Below are 19,366 nucleotides of genomic sequence, written 5' to 3'. Positions count from 1 at the left end.
GATGCCAAGAAGCAGACCAGGGGCCTCGAGAGTTGAGCTGGGATTCAAACATTGCTCTCAACCAACTGAGGGGCTGCCAAGGCACAGGCTGGTTTTTAAAAGCAGTAATACCCTGTGTCGTGCTGTGAGGTTCCTATCAGGGAACACAAACTCTGTCCTCTGCGCTGAAGGAGCTGCTAACAGCAGTCCTGGCGGCAGATGCTCTTGTCTACAGACCTACATAAACAAGGCACAAAACATCCCCTGACATTAATGGACCAAATGTGAAGAAATCAAAGGGTGGAATTTACAGACATCAGTGCCTTTGTAAATAAAAGCCCTCTGCAAAGCCTCAAAGCCCTCTGCTTTGTCTTATTTCAGAAAGGAAAAATCCGACCAGATCTGTAAATCAGCCACCATTTTGTTGTCAAAGCATTCAGATTTGCACTTAACTAATTCGCAATTGATGTGAAATCACAACACAGCGCATATTCACACCCTAATTACAGTCCATTCCAATTCATTGTCAGATGTGCAGAAAACATTTGTAATGAACTGGTAGAAATACCACACTGAGAGACAGAAGCTCTCCCGCCCCTCTTTCTGTGTGAATTTGAGGGACTCCCACTTCTGCTCACAATTTGCTTTCTTCTGACAAAGTGACAGAACAAACCAGCCCCATTTCCAAGGATTCGGAGCATTCAGGAAACCTTTGTCCATCATCTGTAGGTGCTAACAGGTACAGAGCCCAACGCAGGAAAGACCGTCCAGATGCCCTACTAGCCTTCCTTTGAGCAAGCCAAATGAAACACGGCTCTCCACACAGCTCTCGAACTCAGTGGATGATTTTTGACATTTCCTCAGCACCAGCTGAGGTTTGCATCCTGAAGCACAAGCACAATTTCTGCAATTATACTATCAGTGCATAAATCTATAGCTGTGAACTATGTGCTGAGCATCTAATACACTGTATGCCAAGTGCAATAAACTACTGGGATTTTAACGTGCAGAGAGGGAAAAAAAAAGTCATCAAAAATTAGAGAAAAAAAAGCTTGAAAAAGCAATTTGGGAAAATGTCTCCCCTAACTTAGTTACACAGCAACACAGCTTTAATACTTCATGGAGTTACTTTAACTTTTAAATCCCATTTCCACTTCATTTACTATTTATAAGATGTTTCCACTTGACAGCAGGCAAAAGGAGAAGCACAAGAACAAGGCACAAGCCTCAACTAATGATCCTGTATGTGCCTGTGAATAAAATTAATCAGGTGGTGATTAATGTCCAGTTGGGAAAAGAAGTTTGCTTGGGCAGAGGCTCTGGAAAGGTGCAGAGTGTTACCGAGCATCGTGGTAACACCACCACCATGAGAAGGTCCTGCCCTCCCCATTGTCCCTGCAGTTCCGGGTCACCACTGCCAATGAGGCTGTAGTTATCAAGACAAGCTCGGTTAATAAGGATACAAAGCCTGAGGGATAACTCTCAGGTGAGGAATAAGATGCATAGCAACAAATAACTTCAGGAAGGCCTCCCTTAAATGTCAGTTGAAATAAATGCAACTTCTTATAAAGAATAGCGATGTTTACACACATTTGTGCTCTTTTCTTCAATACTTTTTACTGCCTTTTTTAAGATCTATAGCAACAAATGTATTATTAGTAGGATGCAGATGGCAAATAGCTTAAAACCATTAAGTGGAACCAAATGCTCTCATCATTTAGGTAGAGAAGAGGTTGAATCTGTAAAGGTTTGTGTCTAGCTCTCTGACGGAAGTCAGTGCAAGCTCCACATTCACAGCTTTCAAGTTCCCTGTAACCATACAATGCATTTGCTAAAAGGAAGCACAGACATTCTGGTTGTCCCAGGGAAATCTGCTGCATCGGTTTATGAATTTGCAGGTGAATCAATTGCTTGAAAATGGAAGAAACCACCAGGTAACTTTGTGTAAGATGCAGTACACTGTCAATGTACTAATACAGTACATCATTACAGTAGTACAGCAGATACAGTGAATTTATCTCATGTGAGTCCTAAATTAATAATAATCACATTTACTGCTCTTCTGAGCTTTTCTGCCCTGATACTACCGTTAGCAGAGTCTGCACAACCCACCAAACTGTGCTCATGCATGTAAGGGAGTGAATTTATCATGCTTATCTTCAGTACTGGCATAAATAAAGATCTAACTCAAGTTAAAACACAGTTTACAATTATAATTACAACTCAGTGTAAAATGAGGAGAATATTCACTATTACCCCACTGGGTATACCATTACCTAATCTGCATCTTCAAACCCTCACCACAGCTCAGTTTAATTTTAAGTGGTAAAAATGTGATTTGCATAGCCTTTTGGGAGAGTCCCTGAGCACTTCTGAAGACCTCATCACTAACCCAAGTATGCTAAACTATTTAAGGAATCTTCTGCAAAACCACACCCAAAACATCCTCCAGTACCTATCCTGCACTGCTGCATTGACCCTGGCCACATGGAGCATCCCTCTGCATGCTAACAGCCATGTGCAAAAAAGCAGACACAGCAGTACGTGCTTACAGAGTGCTGCCTGCCTCTATGAGATGCAGCATCTCATTTAGCCCCCGTGTCTGGCATCAGTGGATCACTGGAGAACCTCAAACCCTGGTACTCCAGAAAAAGCTTAGGGAGGAAATAATTCCCTTCTAAGTCAATAGGATTTGTGCACTGAGAAGACCAGACAGTTTTCCAACTTACTCCTTAAAGGCTCAGAAACCAACACATGGGGAGGGGGAAATCACACAGGCTAAAAGATGGAATGTTTGGGGGGTTTCTGTTTGCTTTGGTTTTATTAAATATAAATTTTTGATCATCTAACATTTTATTGCCCAACAATAACGTGTGGAAGCAAAACATCTGTGCCCTAAAAATGCAACTTCACCAAAACATGATCGTGTATGAACCCATTTCATATTTCATACAGTTGTCAGGTCACGGTCAGCGCAGCAAAGTGTGCTCCCATCACCCTATCTTTGCAAACATCTTCCTCATCATCTTCTTTCCCAGTGTACAGAAGGGAGAGGATGGATTATGAAATAGCCTTTTGGTGGGTGATCAGTTTACCCAGTTGCCAGACACATGAAACAGGCATCATTAAGCTTCCCACCCACTGTTCTACCCTGGTTCAGGAGCACTTCTGAATACTTCACTGCAGTATCAGGAGCAGACTTGGGAAGAGTATCCAGGCAAAACCTCAGGACAATAGTGCTTTGCCATTTCTAGTGCTTGTGATCCCTTGCCATGCAGCCAATGGTCACTTTGCCTCTTTGACCCCATCTGTGTATTGGGAAATCATTACAACAGTTACCTCAAGATATGCATCAAGTTTCTTGTTTGTGGGCTTGGAATCCTTTCACAGTGAAGGTGATCAAGAACTGGCACAAGAGGCATCCTTGGGATGGTCCTGAGCAACTGGCTCTAGGTGGCCCTCCTTGAGCAGTGGTGTTGGACCAATAGACCTCTACAGGTCCCATTTAACCTCAGCCATGCTGTCGCCTTGTCAAACACTGAGTCAAATACATAGTAACAAATCCATAGCAGAACAAAGCTCCATCAGTACCTCCTAGATGCTGTGTCTGCTTTCTCTGTTAAAGTTGGCTACTATCATTTACCTTTCTCATTTTATAGGTACTTAAAAGCTATCTACAGTCCGTCCTTAAGCAGAATCTGAAAACAGAACAACTTTTCTGGGCTCATTCCTTCCAATGAAGCCTGTATTTTGGAATGGTAAAGTTGGGGTAAGCAGCAAAATATCTGTGTGTGTCAGAAAGCAAAAAGAAAGTTAAGATTTTGATAACATCCAATATAAGGTTTTTCCCTACTATCATGATGGTGATTTTAACGGGAGCTACTTCCATTCACTTTGGTAGTGCTCCTCTCAATTTATCTCTCTATGACAGAAAACAGAGTTTGCCCCTCAGGCTTATTTTCTACATGGACTCTTTAAGGAGAATTCCCCATTACATGCTCATTTAATGCTTTGATTGTGAATCAACCATTGTAAGCAGTAATGAAAAAAGAGACCCAAACCTTAAGTACCTTAACTGGGTATTCACTCCTCAATCAAATTCCCTATTTTTGTAACACATAGCAGGGTGGTAATAGCTATCAGGAGACATGGGCTACGGAAATAACAAGGTATTTCCTTGTATCTGTTTAGAAGCAAGCTAATGCGGTTTTATAGACCTCTATTTGCACGGGAGATAAGAAATGAAATACTGGGGGGGTGGGAAACCTTCACTTATTTCAAGTAAATTAATCAGCTCTGAAATAACTGCCTGAGAAAGAGGAAGCACAGACACCACACCAGAAGGACAAATGGAAAGAGACAAGCACAGGCTTTGAACGTGATGGTTCTGAAGACTTAGTCACTGTATGAGCAGAGCACACAAAGAGCCTGGTACTGTCAGGGCTGACACATACAGCACATAAATCCTTATCATGAGGCGTATGTTTCTGACAGCACCGTAGCGCACAGGCTGTTGCAAAATGCCTTTGGAGAGCAACAGCCTCACCACGTGTGAAAAGATGGGTTTGCCAGTACAGCGCCCGATGCAGGTAAAAGCCTAGCAAGTGCTGCAGTGCACGGCACCTGCGAAAGCTCCCCAGGTCAATAGTGAAGCAGCAGTCCAAAGGAACGCAAGGCAGGAAAGAGAGTTCAAAAGTGGAGACCCCTGCGGTGTGATCAGACAAGAGCCTGAAAAGATGAACTTAGTATTTACAATGCAATGGTGATCTAGCCCATGTAATATGGGACAGCATGGGAATACCTCTCTCCTGAACAAACAGCAACACCAAGTGAAAAATAGGAAAGGTAATGGGGCTAGGAACAGGCAAAACAACACCCTGGGTGCCTGCAGGACCATCGTCTGCCAAACAAAATGAGCAAGCAACAACATGCTCTTACACAAGGATGCTGTCAGAAAAGCAGTGGGAAGGTGAGAGCAGAGCAGCAAAGCTGCTGACAGGGTTCAGGGAAGTTGTGAAGATTCAGGGCATTCTTACGCAGGTGTTCTGATGGTTTAACGGCGTTTCCTTGTTATTTGCACTTGTCTAATTAAGCTTACTGCTCAGTCCAACATCACATCGGTCTCCATTCTGAAGGCCTGCTGTGCCACAGTGTGCTGGCCTTTCTTGCTTTGCTAGTTTCTGAGTATCTACATCTGCCTGCTGTGCTTTTTTGGTTTGATGCTGGAGGCTTTCCTAGGCCTTTGCATTTAGCAGCACAGCAAATCTACATAAGCATTACTCTAGCTTTACTCTACCTTGAGGGCTACAGCTCTGCTGTCTGCACTACAAACAACTGTTCTGATTATGCAGGCATGGGAATATATTCTGAGAGCTCAAGAATTCACAGGACTTGGAAGCAAGCATCACCGTTGTCAATGACAAAAGGTACAATTCCAGCCCTACACGTTAAATTATTTGATTAAATTATCGCAGAATAATGTTTTTCAAGAATGAGGGCCTGAACTGCAGCCTTCAAATAGGTTTCGAGGATGTAGGGGCTGATGGATGTTAAAACGTGGTTTCAAAAAGTCAGAGTGGGAATTTAAATACAGATAATTGTTCAAGTACAGTGCAGTTATATTATCACAACTTAAAACCACTCAAGATGGCATTTCAAGCATTCGAAGGTAAATGCCTCATTAACAGATTGCTGCTTTTACAGTATGAGTCACTAAGAACTTCTGTTGCAATGATAAAAGCACATTAAAAGCCATCAAAAAGAAAAGATCAGCCATGTACAAGACAGTTCCTTTAAGGTGCTGCCTTTTCTGTGCCACAGGACTGAAAAAAATCCAAACTCTCAATTGCCAAATGCCACATTGTTCCTGGCTAAAGACTGTATCTTCATTAACAGCATCTGAGCTCTAAGCATGTTCTGTATTTATTACTAAACAAGGATGTGAGAAGTCACAAGCTATTTTGACAGGGATTCTCCCCCTCAAATTGGGGTTGAGGATAAGCCTGGCAGGACTGAAGAGCCAGTAACAGTGCATGGCAGCGATACCTCCCAGTGCTCTTTGTTCAGTGAGCGTGAGGTTTATCCTGTCACCCTTGCTCACTCACCCTTCCAGATGCTCAGCTCTAGTAGCCCCCAGCAGCACGATGTTAGTGGGGCTGGCACCAGCAGCATTTCCCATGATGGAAAACCATGGTGAAGCTGCAGATAAAAGTCAATGCACACCGAGTCTCTTCCATGCCAAGTTATTCTGTGTGTGGTTAAAGCAGGGGCCTTACCCTTAAGGCTTTCAAAGTAGACAGTATTTAAAGAACAGAATCTAATGTTGAGGTATCACCATACAACTCTTGGCCCTCATAAGCTTTTCTAAAGCTGAATTTAAAAACCAGAAAATCATCCTAGTTTAACGTATGGATGCAAACCCACAGTGTATCTTGACCCCCTTAGAGTCTGCCTGAGTACTGGCTTCAACATTCAGCCCCGTGTTTTGGGGCTAGAACATGGAAATCTAGCTCTTAACTCGGGGGAGAAGCTAGCAGGCCAAGGCACACTGAGATACCAGCTCTGTTGCTCAATGGGGCTGAAGTGCAATGCCCCAGACAGAGACCATTTTAGGAGCTTCAAAATGCTTTGCTGCCCTATGATCAAGTTAAGATGACTTCTGGACCTGAAGGACCCAATTCTCCTGCTCCCACTCTCCTGGATTGGACTGAATTCTTGATACTCAGGGTGTCAGCTGAGACTGAACATCTTGCACAGCACCGATTTATTTCTAGCTAGCAGAGGCTCGTCAATGGAGGCACAGTTTGTTACCCAGTTCATTAATATTTGATGGTAAGGATGTGGCATACTCGGCAAGTGGCTGAAAATGACAGCGTTGCATAACTGCTGTGATCTATTTAAAATGACATTCTTCTACCTTAGAATCCCAAAAATGAACAAGAGAGAAAAAAGGAAGGAATTCAAGATTTGAAGGCTCCCAATGAAGGTAAGACAGCTCCCCAAAGACAAAGGGCTAACGAAGAAACTATGAGTGCTCCTGAAATGCCCCACGCATGCAACTTGAGACCAACACAAGTTCTTGTGCTTAATTCTGCTTCAGCCCACGAGCGTTTTCCCCCGTCTCCACCAGAAGACTCGTGGATCAGAAGTCATCCCCTGATCAATCAGTGGCCTGAAGCAGTTAAACTGTCAGAGACAGCGCTCACCTTGGGCACCACCGGCAGAAACAAGAGACTTTGCTTATACAAAGGTTTGATAAAACTCACCATGCTTCTTTCATTCCTAATGCACGTATTTCCTATGTTAAACAGTGGGCAGGCAACAGCAACGCAAAAGGCATTTCTAAAACCCATTTGGACCACCTCCAAAATTCCCTTGCTTGCCTCTCAGCACCTCATTTCTGAAATGCCCAGATTTAAAGCCGTTATTTCACCTACTACTGATGCACAATCACAGCTGAGGAGAGCACAGGGGCCACTGCAGATTTCCAGATCTCTCTCCAGTGGTTTGAAAGCATAAAATGACCAAACAGCATCTTGATTAACGGGCACTTTCCTACTACAGCTTAGACGAGCATGTAAAGACATGGGTTAATTACTCACGCAAGGAAGAGCTTCCCTCAACTGAATTACCTGCTTCCTATTCTATAGCATTCTCTTCCTGGCTCACCTCCTATATGCACTCAAAGCAGGTGACAATAACCTTCAAGGTTTAGCAAAACTTACACCGTTAAGTGGTGCGATGGTAAAGATTTAATAAAGAAATAGAAAAAAGAAATACTATAGATATATCCTGATTAACATCTAACTAATATTTCATTACAGTATAGAACAGCTGTAAAGAACATGTCCACCTTAATTATAAACAATTTACTTCTGATAAATTACACTAGATGAAAATTTAATATCGGAGCTATTAGAACTGGTTCATTAACCCTAACATCTCATTTACAGAGTAAGTCATTTCCATGGGTCCAGCATAAGGCTTACTGTGATTGAAGGAAGAACAAAGCCAGGAATCAAGGCTTTGTGAAATTCGGCTCAACTTCAAGCGTACCAAGTATTTTTTTCCCCTCTTGTATCTTCCATTTAAAACAGGCATGTGACTAAAAGGAGAGAATGCTTGCTCAGAAAAAAGGCTGTCCTAATGCAAGTATCATTAAAGAAAATAAACACTAAAAATAAAGGTTGGGAGGGGAGGAAAAAAACCCCTCTATCTCTTCCAGATGAGCATCAAGCACTGAAACGTGGAATATGCACAACCTCAAACAACGCATTTGGAAGAACAGTGGCAACTTTAGGTCTGAAACAAACGCCTGTAGCGTAAGAGCAAGATATTGCTAAAATCCCCACCATTTATTAACATATGTGCATCCTGAATCACTTCTCCAATCACCATGTGACTGGGTAAAAGAAAGGCAACTCAACTCCTCCACATCAGGTGCTTCTCTCCTGGGATAAAAAGCCAAGGCACTGCAGTGCAGCAGTTCTCAGAAAGTTCCCCGCTCTGTTTGGGATGTGACAGCCTTCCCCTGCTCGGCATCCAGGGATGCGCTACCCAGCTCTGGGCTCCAATAAGAAAAGGCAGGTAGGAGCTAACGGCCATCATCTAAGCATCACATCAATGACTACTGGGACACTGGGCTCCTGCATCCTAAACCCAATTCCTATTGCACTGAAAAAAGGTGTTTTTGTCTAATCATGTTCCTAATTTAATCCCAGACTGAAATAAGCTCACAGTTACTGTTATACGTTCTTGGTTTATTGATATTTCTACCAAATTCTCAGCTGTGTCATGTGTTAGTTCATCTTAAACTGGAACAATGTCTCAGACAATTCCAGTGTTACTTCCCAGTTAAACAGTTTTCCCATGTTAGCTGCATACATTCACCATGCACCCTTATACCTCTCTTCACATTTGTAACAGATGATGCTCATATACTGATTGGGCAGCAGCAAGTGTAAACCAAAGGGAAAGCACAGATTATCTCCAGTACAGATAGCCCCAGTTTCTGCTTGCTTCTTAGCAGTCAAGGAGCAAACATTCTCTAGTAAAGATGGGAAAGAGGGAACTACAATAGGGAACAAAGGAATTGAGTTGACTCCACAGCCCACTGAAAAATAGTAATGCAAGACTCCAATGAAAAAGATAAACTCAGAAATAAGGGTATGCACATGTTTTCCTGCTTTATGTGGCTCATAAAAGCAATTCTGCTCTCATGAGATCATTACTCTGTGTACATATATGATAATCAAGGATAGCATTAGGAGCTTAAAAGCAGATGCAGTACCATACAGCAAACCATTTGCCAGGTAACTGCTCTGTATTACAACAGCAGGCAGGGAGCCAAAATTGTGCTTCAAACACTGGCAAACATTGAATTGCTCTGAGATTTACAAGAGACACATGCGTTCAGGTATGAAGTTGTAACCACCACCATATACCTAGATGAAAAAGAGCCATTACAAATTGTGTGTGGAAAACACCCCATCTTTCCCATCAGCAAACAGCTGCTTAAAGAAACCGAATTGACACTGGATACGTGATCCAGTCAAAGGGAAAGGCATACTTTTCTGCATGCTCCAAAGGCTGTAACAGTGGGCATCTCAAGGAAATCTTCTTGGCACTTCAGCCTGGGATAACAAACATTTCTAGATAATATTCCTTATGGAACCTGCCAACGTTCAGTGAATGCCATGTTAGTGGCATGCATGTAGGATCCTTATCTTAAGGTGGGGAAATGGGCACAGTACACCTCTATTGGCATAGAAATTATCTACAGCAAGATCACTCGCTTAATAGAAACCCAGAGAATTTTGCTTGCATTTCAAACCACCCTTCCATAGAGGAAATAGAATAATATAGCTTCCACGTAGTAACGATGAAGGTCTTAGAGGTTATCCAAAGGATATAGTGTATGCTATGCCTCCTTCTGCTGATACAGTTAGAGCTTATAAGGAGCCCTTGTAATACATATCCTATGTGAGTACTGCCCAAAGTTTTGGATGTATCTCAATGGCACCAGAAAAACCTTTTGACTGGGCCAGTATTATATTAACACATATTAACAGAGTAGGAAGAAAATTAGATATTACAAGGATCATAACTCACGATGCTCTTGAAGAAAAATTAGTCATAACTGAAGATGAGTATAAAGTTCATAATAGGTGTGTTACACCCTCAGAATGTATGAAAATGTCTAACTACAACCATTATATATCATCAGCACTGCACCACTCCACCTTCTCAACTCTGATGAGCCCTGTCATTCATGTTGATATAAAAATGTACATGAATGCACACGTGGGCTGTGGTACAGACATACTTGTCACACGGATGATGATCTCAACTAAATGAAACCCCTTTCCATTTACCAAGCACACCAAACACACTTCCCCTGTATTTCTCCACCTATCTACAGCTAATGAGATGAATGAATCTGACTGAACCAATATACATTACAATAGGAACAGTGCTGCAAAAAAACTCTAAAGTACTTCCAGTTGTTTGATAGGAATCAACAGGCTCCAGTTTATGATGCCCCATCTAACATATTGCCTCAATTCCAAACTTCTGCCTATATCATATTTCACTGCCTTAAGTTCCCCTTCCATTTCTGGGTATCTTTAGATAGATGACAGGCAGACACAGGTGACAGGCAAATATACATTACAATGGTGACACGAGCAGTTTCACACTGAACCAAGCAGACGGCCCGTTTTAAGCTGTATTTGAGCTCTTTGACTATAAACCCAAAGCAACAACAACAGCAAAATCCTCCCTCATTTTCTGATGAGCTTCTCTCGTGTATGGTGCTGAGATTTCACAAGCTGGACAACTCAGGCAGGACCTTTGTCATTACAGATACGAGACCATGAAAAATTACACTGAAGTTCTTTTTCTTCACCTTAATTTCAAAAATCATGCAGAAAGATAATGCTTTTAAACCTACTATCCTGTAATGACAGAGAGGGCAGAGACTTCCCTTTACAAAGGTTACAAACATTTGGGCTGTGGAGCTCATCTCTGTGCTTTAAAATTTCGTTTCACAAAAAAAGCTTATAAAATACACATCCCAATAAATTTCAATAGGCACCTTAGAGTAAGCTCATCAATGCTCTTCAGATGGCTAAACTGCCATTGTGGTCTGAGTGGACTGTTAAGAGACACTTCACCGAGAGTCCACAGAAGCTACAGGGTTGCAGTCCCACAGACACTCAGGTCCTGATGTATTTTTACCTCTCTGTAAAGCAGCACGAGTGGCCAGACAAGCCACAGCCTTACTTCCAGCTGCAACCTCTTCAATAAGTCCTTTCTGCAATACCAGCCCCCTGAAAAGCAGGTACTTGATAGGCGCAGGTATATAGAAGTGGATATACATCGCCCTAGGATGGCAAATCGATGAAAGGAATGAAATGCTCTAATGCCCTGCTCGACAGAGCCTACTGCACCTCGAAGGCAGCATTACCAAATCTTCCCAACCACCCATTCATCTCAAAGCTATTCACTCTTCCGACCCTTGTACCTGCAGGCAGCAAGATGTGTGCTGAACAGAATAAACGCACCTCATTGCCTGGAGGCAGGGACCAACGCAGGGTCTGCAAGTGTCAGCAGGGATGTACACGAACTCTCGCTCAGCCAGAGGAAAAAAGGCCACAAGCTGCTTATTCAACCCACTCGGTGACTCCACAGAGCCATATGCTCTTTCCAAACAGACACACACACACATAAGACCCAGCCTGTGCAGGCTTCATGAATTCTTGAGCATGCAGGAATATTCCTGCCTCTCCTCAGCGTACAGCTGAAGTACTTTGGAAACCATATGCCATAAAGAGGAAATCCCTTGTCAAAATGCAGACCTTCAGGACATTTGTCTATGGAGGCTCTCCATAAATTCACATCGAACTACCAAGGCTCAGGCTGGCAGCCCAGCATGACCACCCTGAACAGCGTTCCAGCAGCTCTCCACATCCTCCGGTATTCTGGGTACTGCCCAAGAAGTAATTAATAGAGTCAACACGTTCCTGGGATTTGGTGGTGATTTTGAACCCACAAAATCGCCCCTGTGAGTAGTGAAACGCACAACACATGAAATCCCACCGGCCACTTCCAGATGTGGGGCTTAATGTTTGCTGCAGATACTAAAACCTCATCAGCTCTTATTCAAGCAGGATAATCATAGAATAGTTAGGGTTGGAAAGGACCTTAAGGTCATCCAGTTCCAACCCCCCTGCCATAACAATCTATTTCAAGTCAGAGCCATGTTTAAAGAACCATGCCATCTCCTCTGGTTATGAGGAGAAAGAGCTGCTTCTACAAAGCTTTATTTTACAGCAGTATCAAAATAGCACTCTGGAAGCACCACGTTGCAAGGAGAGCTTCGCGTGATCCAGTTACCTACCACCAAATCACTGCAGATGGGAAAGAACCTGCAGTTTGTGCAGGGCTTACAAAACAGCTTCAGAACACAGTCAACAGAGGGGCAAAGCCCTGTGCTTGTTTCTGGAAGATCTACCCAGGAATGGTGTCAGAATCGATTATCTGGCTCTGTGCCTCATCTCCACAGCTGAAAGGGTCATTTGATCCATTATACCCCTGCAGTGTCCTGCCTGCTGAGCTTGCCAGGTCATGCCTGGTAAAGAGCCTTGCTTGCTCATCCCCACCATGCAAGAAGCCCCAGCTTCACTAGAACACAGAGACAGTTCTGACTGCTGAAAACAACTTCAGGGTCCTCTCCGGAAGCACCGCACAAGCATTTCCAGCAGCGCTTCCAACACTACCCATCCCTGCGATGCACAGCCACCCAACCCAGAGAGGCGTTATCAGATATCAGTGTGATATTATCACATTATCAAGCCAACCAGGAGAAGGCAATGCTGCGAGGAATGAGCTGTAGCAGCTGGTGCACTACAGAGGTGACACAGATGTGAAGGGAAAAGGGAGGGCTGTGGAGAGGAACGCCTAAAAAGCATTCAAATATGATCAATTGTGTTCTGCTTATGAGGAAATGTTTCTTTTTCCCCCCTAATTTACGGCTCAAAAATGAACATCAGTTTGCTGCACACCCAGCTTTTTCTTATCCATACCCAAACATAGTCCTTGACAAGGGGCAGGTATCCCCAGAGCCTGAGGCTAAGCCTTCCCAGCCTGAGTGTTAAGTTTTATCGAGCTACTGTAATTCTCTTGATATGTGAAAATCACACTGTTGGTGCATGCTTTATTCCAACCTTTAAACACATTAAGGCTCAAGTGTTGTTTCTCAGGGAAAGCCCATGAAAAGGATCTAAAATAAATTGTCCGTGATCTACAATTTACTTAACACACATGGAACACGTTCAGGACTCGGTGAAAGAGCAAGTACCAATGTGTTTGGCTCAGGGCTCGATCCTGCAATATTAGTTATTGCTTCCAGCCTTTTACAGGAGAGGCTAATACCATTTAGAAGAATACTCTCTGCAACAGCATCTAAGCAACTCACCTAACTATTGGATATGTAAACGAAACAAATGGTTTTATCTCTCCTACTAACTGAATACAGGAAGTACACAACTTTCAAATGGGGCTTTCCCGTTCCAATGTCTTGGTATCACCAAAACTCCATTACCCAGTTGTAATTATTTCCCCTTCATTCATAGTTTATAGATAAAGGAGGAAGGCTTCGGTTTCCTTGATGGTTCATACACACGTGGCACTGGGCAGGAGTGATGCTGGTTAGACGAGGCCACACAACTGCATCTCGGCTGAATTAGCCAGGGAACTTGGTATGGAGCTTTTGCTATCTTGCTACAGGTTCATGGAGGACAGCCTAAAGCATGCCAGCACATGCTGAGCCTGCCAGGAATTCCACCATGCCTTTGAGCCATCAGAAGGAATTTGTACCCACAACAACTCTGTGGTCAAACAATGAGGTTTGGAGAGAAAATAAAGTGGAACCAGGAGGGGAGAAGAGGAGAAAAAGGGAGTGGATGGTGGCAGGTGGTGGAGGGGACCCAAATCCTAAATAAGCAGGTTGGGCAGACAACTACTCTTGAAGCAGGGAGAGTCAGAACAAGGGAAGAGGCAACCTTCCAAATGTATCTGGGCTATTTAAGAACATAGCCATATGGTATTAGGCGATGTGTACAGCAACAAGCTCATTTCTGTAGCCTACCAGTGACACTGAGGTGGCAGGGAACAAACTGGATTGATTTCCCCTTTTGCACCTTTACATCCTTAAATAACCTCACAGTGTGAGCCCCACTGTCCCCTCCCACCCTAGGAAGCGATAAACAGCACTCCTCTTGCTACAAAAATCAATAATAACAGCAAAGCAAATGCCACACAGCCATGGTACAAACCAGCTCTTGTGAAAGGGAACAAGTGAAAACACAACAGCGCTGCTACTTACATTCTGGTATTGCTGGTCTTGTTGATAATGACAGACTTCCCAGTCTGATCCACATTGTGGTCCATCCCAAAGTAAGCTGCCACTCTGTGCACCAACATCCTCTGGTAGGACGACATCTGAGGGAACTTTTTATAGTGATTACTGGAAAGAGAAAACAAACCACAGTGATAACAACATTCCCCCTGAGCTACAATTAAATGAGAAGAGCAACACATTCAATAACTCTGTGGGCAGAAATCTAACCAAAAACTTGCCCTTTGTGCATCTACATCTGAATATTTGCTTCAAGAGGGCGGAAAAAAAAAAAAGGAATTACTTTTTGAATGTCTAACAAGGACGTTTCCACGTGCTGCGCCGAGACAAAGCTCACGCTTCATGGTATCACCAGCGTTCTGTCTATTGGGAAGAGCTTGCCTCCTGACCCCATGCACCCACTGCACAAACAACCCTGCAGATGTGAGAGACACTGGCTGCAGCTCTCTGCCTTTCCCCCACAGGACAGATGCAGGGTGATGCTGAGAACATCTAGCTTGGCAAATGCTCCTGCTTCCTCTCTTATTGATAAAAATGCTTATTTCCCATCAGCATAACTTCTCCTCTGCTATTATCCTGACACTATTCTCTAAAACCACAGACACATTTCATTATACAGAGCACGTGGCAGCAAGAAACCCTCTACCCAAGTTCAGCTCTATTTTACAATGATTTAGAATACCATTCACACAAGGAACCCATGGGGCAGCGTATCTGATCCTCCTCTGCACTGAAAGCTTCAATTATATTTTTGGACCTAATAGAGCAGGGCCAATGCAATTACAACATCATGAAAAGCAAAAGGTATCTCTTGTATTTTAAGCAGTACCACCACGTGTCAGGAAATAAAAGCCTGATGGGGTCCAAGTGTGGAAAGTCGACTTACTTGTTGTCACTGATAAAATCAATAATTTCCTGCTCCATTTTCAAGAGAATCATTCTGTCCCTGTCAAAAAGAAGAGTAAGGATTTGTAGCATCAATGACCCATAGACATTTTGGTTGAGCAAATGAATATATCAATGTTCTTAAGGCAACTTTGCAAAGGCTGAAGCCATCTTGATTCAAAATGAAAGATGCTTTGCCCTGGCACAAGTAGAGAAGGTTGCTGCCCGCTTTTGCTGACATACGTGACTGATTTTGATCTTTCTGAAGCTCAACTATGGGGCTGAGAGTGCTTCCAGCCACACCAGGCTGTGAGCAGCGACTACATAGTAAGACTGACTGCTATGGATTGCTTTGCTTCACCTTTTTGTTTGCTGGAGAAGGAGGTTTCCAGCTCACCCAGCTCTTGGTGAATGAGAAGAGCTGTTACCCACAGCAACTTCCAACATTTTGTCTGAGACACATCTTCCAGGAGGCACTGATCTGCAGGTGAGAAGACTGGGCATACCTAACCTAGATAGAGAGCACAATACAGAAAACCTTCGGATTTTGGCTTCCCACGAGGCAGTGATGCAGCATTCCTCAGTCAAAATGTTCTGGTTTCAACTGGAAGGGCTCAGATGTGCCTTTTTCTCTTTCTTTTCTGCCAAAAACATCCCAAAATTCCCACACACCCATTTTTTCCTAAGCTTACAGAGTCCATCACTCCTTACTTCCTCTGAATGGTCTCATTTTGTGCAGATGAACCAATTTGAGGACCTTTGGTCATCAGGTTATGCAAGCTGTTACATACCCAGTTGTCCCTAGCTCTCCTATCACTGCAGAATCATGTGGTACCTATTTAACAGGTCCAACTGAAATGAACATTGAAAATAAACATATAAAAATGGTAGATATTCTTCCTTAAGACATTTATAGGCAAATTTATCACTGAGATAAGCTTGTTGATCCAAATGGAAACCATGGGAATAGCAAGAACAGGAACTGGCACTGCGCACAGACACAGAACTGTGTACAGCACTGCCAAAAGAAAGCTACTTCATATTCATACACAAATCTCCCACTGCAATGGCAATAATACATTACTGCTAACATCACACAGAGCTATGGGCAAGAGGTAAGGACAAAGACCAGATGTTGCTGAAAGTGAAGTGAAGCAATGGGTGACTAGATAGGGAAGGAGGAGTTGATGACTTTTTATAGCTTTTTGCTCAGTTATCAGCCTACTTCCTTTACATTTTCTTTCATAACCATCTCCAGAACTAATAAAACACCGCTCACAGTTACAGGAGCTCCAAGACTGCCAGCTATAATTTCAGGAATGCCAGCTCTAATGCAGAAAATACCTACCTGGGGTTATTCTTTAGTGTGTTAATGAGAAACTCGTGCAAATCTATGCCTGTTGAGTCCGTATACTCTTGACTGCAATCTGAAAGATAAAAAACAAACACCCCCCTCTCATTTATTTCATTTCAGCAATTATGATTAAGCCACGCTATAAACCAAAATCCATTTTCCAGCAACAATCTGAGAGCGCATGCTTGGAAAGAAAACGTTCATGTGGAGTTCAGCCAAGGAAGGTCCTTGCTTGGAAGCCTGGGGTGGACTCTCACAGTTCCTCTGTGCTGCTCTACTGTGAGCATGGCACCAAAAGCAGCCACCGACAGAAACCTCTGGTCATTGGAAAAGCATGGGGAAACCTTCAATGCCTCTGCCAAGTTCTTCCTTTAAACTACTAAGGAAAATTTGATAAAATAAGAATTAAAACCCACCCTTTATTCATCAATGTCTCTTTGAATCACTTGATAAGTGCTGTACATGTGGCAAATGAGGCATCGCGCCAGCACGGATTTTATTTGCATTGACAGGCTGAACTCCAGTCACGCCTGAGAGTGGGTGGGTAGGAGGGATGTGTGACAGTAGGCAGAATCAGTTTCTCAGCCTTGCTGTATCACTTGACTCAAAGGCACACAACACATCCTCACGCTGGTGTGAGTTGCGAGAGCTCCATTGAAGCCAAGCGACAACTCACACCAGCTGCGGATCCACACCCAGGGTAGCAATGATTATTTCTGGAGAGGTTCCATTGCACCTTCACACCATGGGCTCAGAAAGAGATTATGGGGTTGTTTCAAACACCAAATTTAGACACAACATCTTTTCTGAACAAGTAGGTGATAACAGTAGACTGCAATGCAGGTTACATGTCATTAATGGGTTCCCTTATAGCATCTAAGAGAAATTCTCCATCTCCTCCACAGTGAAGATTACTCTCTATTTGAATTGCACAAGTGACATGCCAATATGTTATCAACGGGGAAAAAAGCGCATCAGTTTTGCACTTACCTGATAGAATCAAACATACATTACCGTATACAATCACGTTTACATATATATATGTTTATACCAACACAGTTAATGTAAAATCATTCCTCTGAGTACTTAAGTTAATAGCCTCTAACACCAAACCTCAATCTGAAAGGTTTCCTCACTCTCAGAAGCCAATGTTTGTATGTAAAACACTCATGCATGCACATTCCAGGTTCTGAATTTTCTCACTGTATGAAAGCACTTCTGTGTATGTACACGTAATAAAGAAATACATGCTTATAGAAACATACCAGCAGTAATTACAACAATATAAATACTGTTAACTTCACCTTTTGATAACATTCTGATCTTGATTTTTTCACTGTTTTTATCTTTGTCTTTATTTCTTTCCTTCTCTTTTTCTTTCTCGGACTCATCTTTACTAGATTTATCTTCCTCTTGCAAGCTAGGAAAACTTGAAAGGTGTAGCTGGATTGATTCCTGTTGGGAAAAAGAGAAAGATAAGTTCAGGGGCAGAGTCAGTAAGCTTCCCATGGCTCCCAACCTGCAGAGAGTTGTGTTTAACTGGGTGTAATTGTAACTAGAAAAGCTGAAGCCAGATACATTTCTTTCCTATTTGACAAATGATTTCTTTTTTCCAGGAGAATAAAGACGTTTTCAATGCCAGATTCTAGTGGTAAGTGTATCTCTTCTCTCATATTTGAATACTATCAACTTTTAGTCCACCTCTGTTAAAGGCACCATATTGTTGTACACTTCAGTACTTCTCACTAGAATTAAGACTTATAACAGTGAAATTCATTTTATATGGGCTTTAAGGAAGTCTAATTTAATTAATACTACACGTTAGGTGATGATCGATGGACAGATGTCTGAAAAATAGAACTTTCTCGCCCCTCACTAGAAGTCCTGCATGTTCATATGAGCTGCTTAGACACTGCAGTATGAGTTAGACTGAGCTATTGAGCTCAGATAGCAGAGGAATGCCTAAAAATCATAACCCAGTTGTATACAAGAGGGCTTGCTACCTGATCAGGTACTTTAAATACAAAGGCATGTGCAGGCGTGCCTTTACAAAAGGGACGAAACGTGCCCTGTGATTTTCAGACAAGTTGTGCTAAGTGAACTTCTCCAAGACATCACAAGTGTGATCCTCAAAAATGCAGTATTTCAGAGACTCTGAGTCCCTTTGAAAGCATACTCTGGCTTTCCAAAGCTAATTAAAGTGGAGAATTCAAGCTGGTTTGCATTTTCTGATTTGCTTTAAAGACGTTGTTCCCCACTTAAACCATTACTTTAACAAAATACAACTTGTTTTCTTCTGCAGTTACCATGGCATTATTTAGATATTCCAAGAAAAACCAGTCTGGTTGGTCAAACCTGAAGGAAGCATACTGTGTGGTCATGTGCTTTTGGAGAAAAAGATGGACAAAATAACACTATATGCTTAAGTAGTGTCAAAACGCTCACTTGAATTAAGCTGTGCCAAAACTCCCTGATAATTCAGTATTCCTTAATAGAGTCCTGCATGCCTGATAATTATTCTTTTTGGGCATCACTTTAATGAAAACCAAATTCAGCAACACTGGAGAAAATCCAGTTTCTTGAATGCTAGTAAATCCCTTTCTCCCATAAGCTTTCAATGAATACTAGCATACCAAAATACCAAGACAACACTCTAAAGCGGATGGGTTTGTTTTTAAGCAACCAGACCATTATGAATTCAAAAGATGCTTGCAATCAGTCATTATTAC

At 42.6% G+C, this 19,366-nt stretch overlaps 1 protein-coding gene across 14 annotated transcripts in view; it reads right to left on the bottom strand.

Annotated features, from left to right (window-relative positions):
- The window catches only part of ARPP21 (cAMP regulated phosphoprotein 21), a 96,411-nt gene that overhangs the window by 71,104 nt on the left and 5,941 nt on the right, over positions 1 to 19,366 (bottom strand). For all 14 annotated transcript variants that reach the window (XM_062621969.1, XM_062621960.1, XM_062622023.1 and 11 more), the window contains exons 5-8: positions 17,942 to 18,092; positions 16,632 to 16,710; positions 15,285 to 15,344; positions 14,366 to 14,506 (exon numbers count right to left, since the gene is read on the bottom strand). In XM_062621969.1, the coding sequence (XP_062477953.1) occupies positions 14,366 to 14,506; positions 15,285 to 15,344; positions 16,632 to 16,710; positions 17,942 to 18,092 (431 nt within the window). The remainder of the gene's footprint in view (positions 1 to 14,365; positions 14,507 to 15,284; positions 15,345 to 16,631; positions 16,711 to 17,941; positions 18,093 to 19,366) is intronic.

Source organism: Pezoporus occidentalis, unplaced genomic scaffold (genome assembly GCF_034315485.1).
Source record: "Pezoporus occidentalis ecotype Australia unplaced genomic scaffold, CSIRO_AGI_Poc_V1 ctg107, whole genome shotgun sequence".
NCBI classification, from domain to species: domain Eukaryota; kingdom Metazoa; phylum Chordata; class Aves; order Psittaciformes; family Psittacidae; genus Pezoporus; species Pezoporus occidentalis.
The sequence above is the reverse complement of the archived record's forward strand: the minus strand, read 5'-3'. Positions and strand labels throughout refer to the sequence as shown.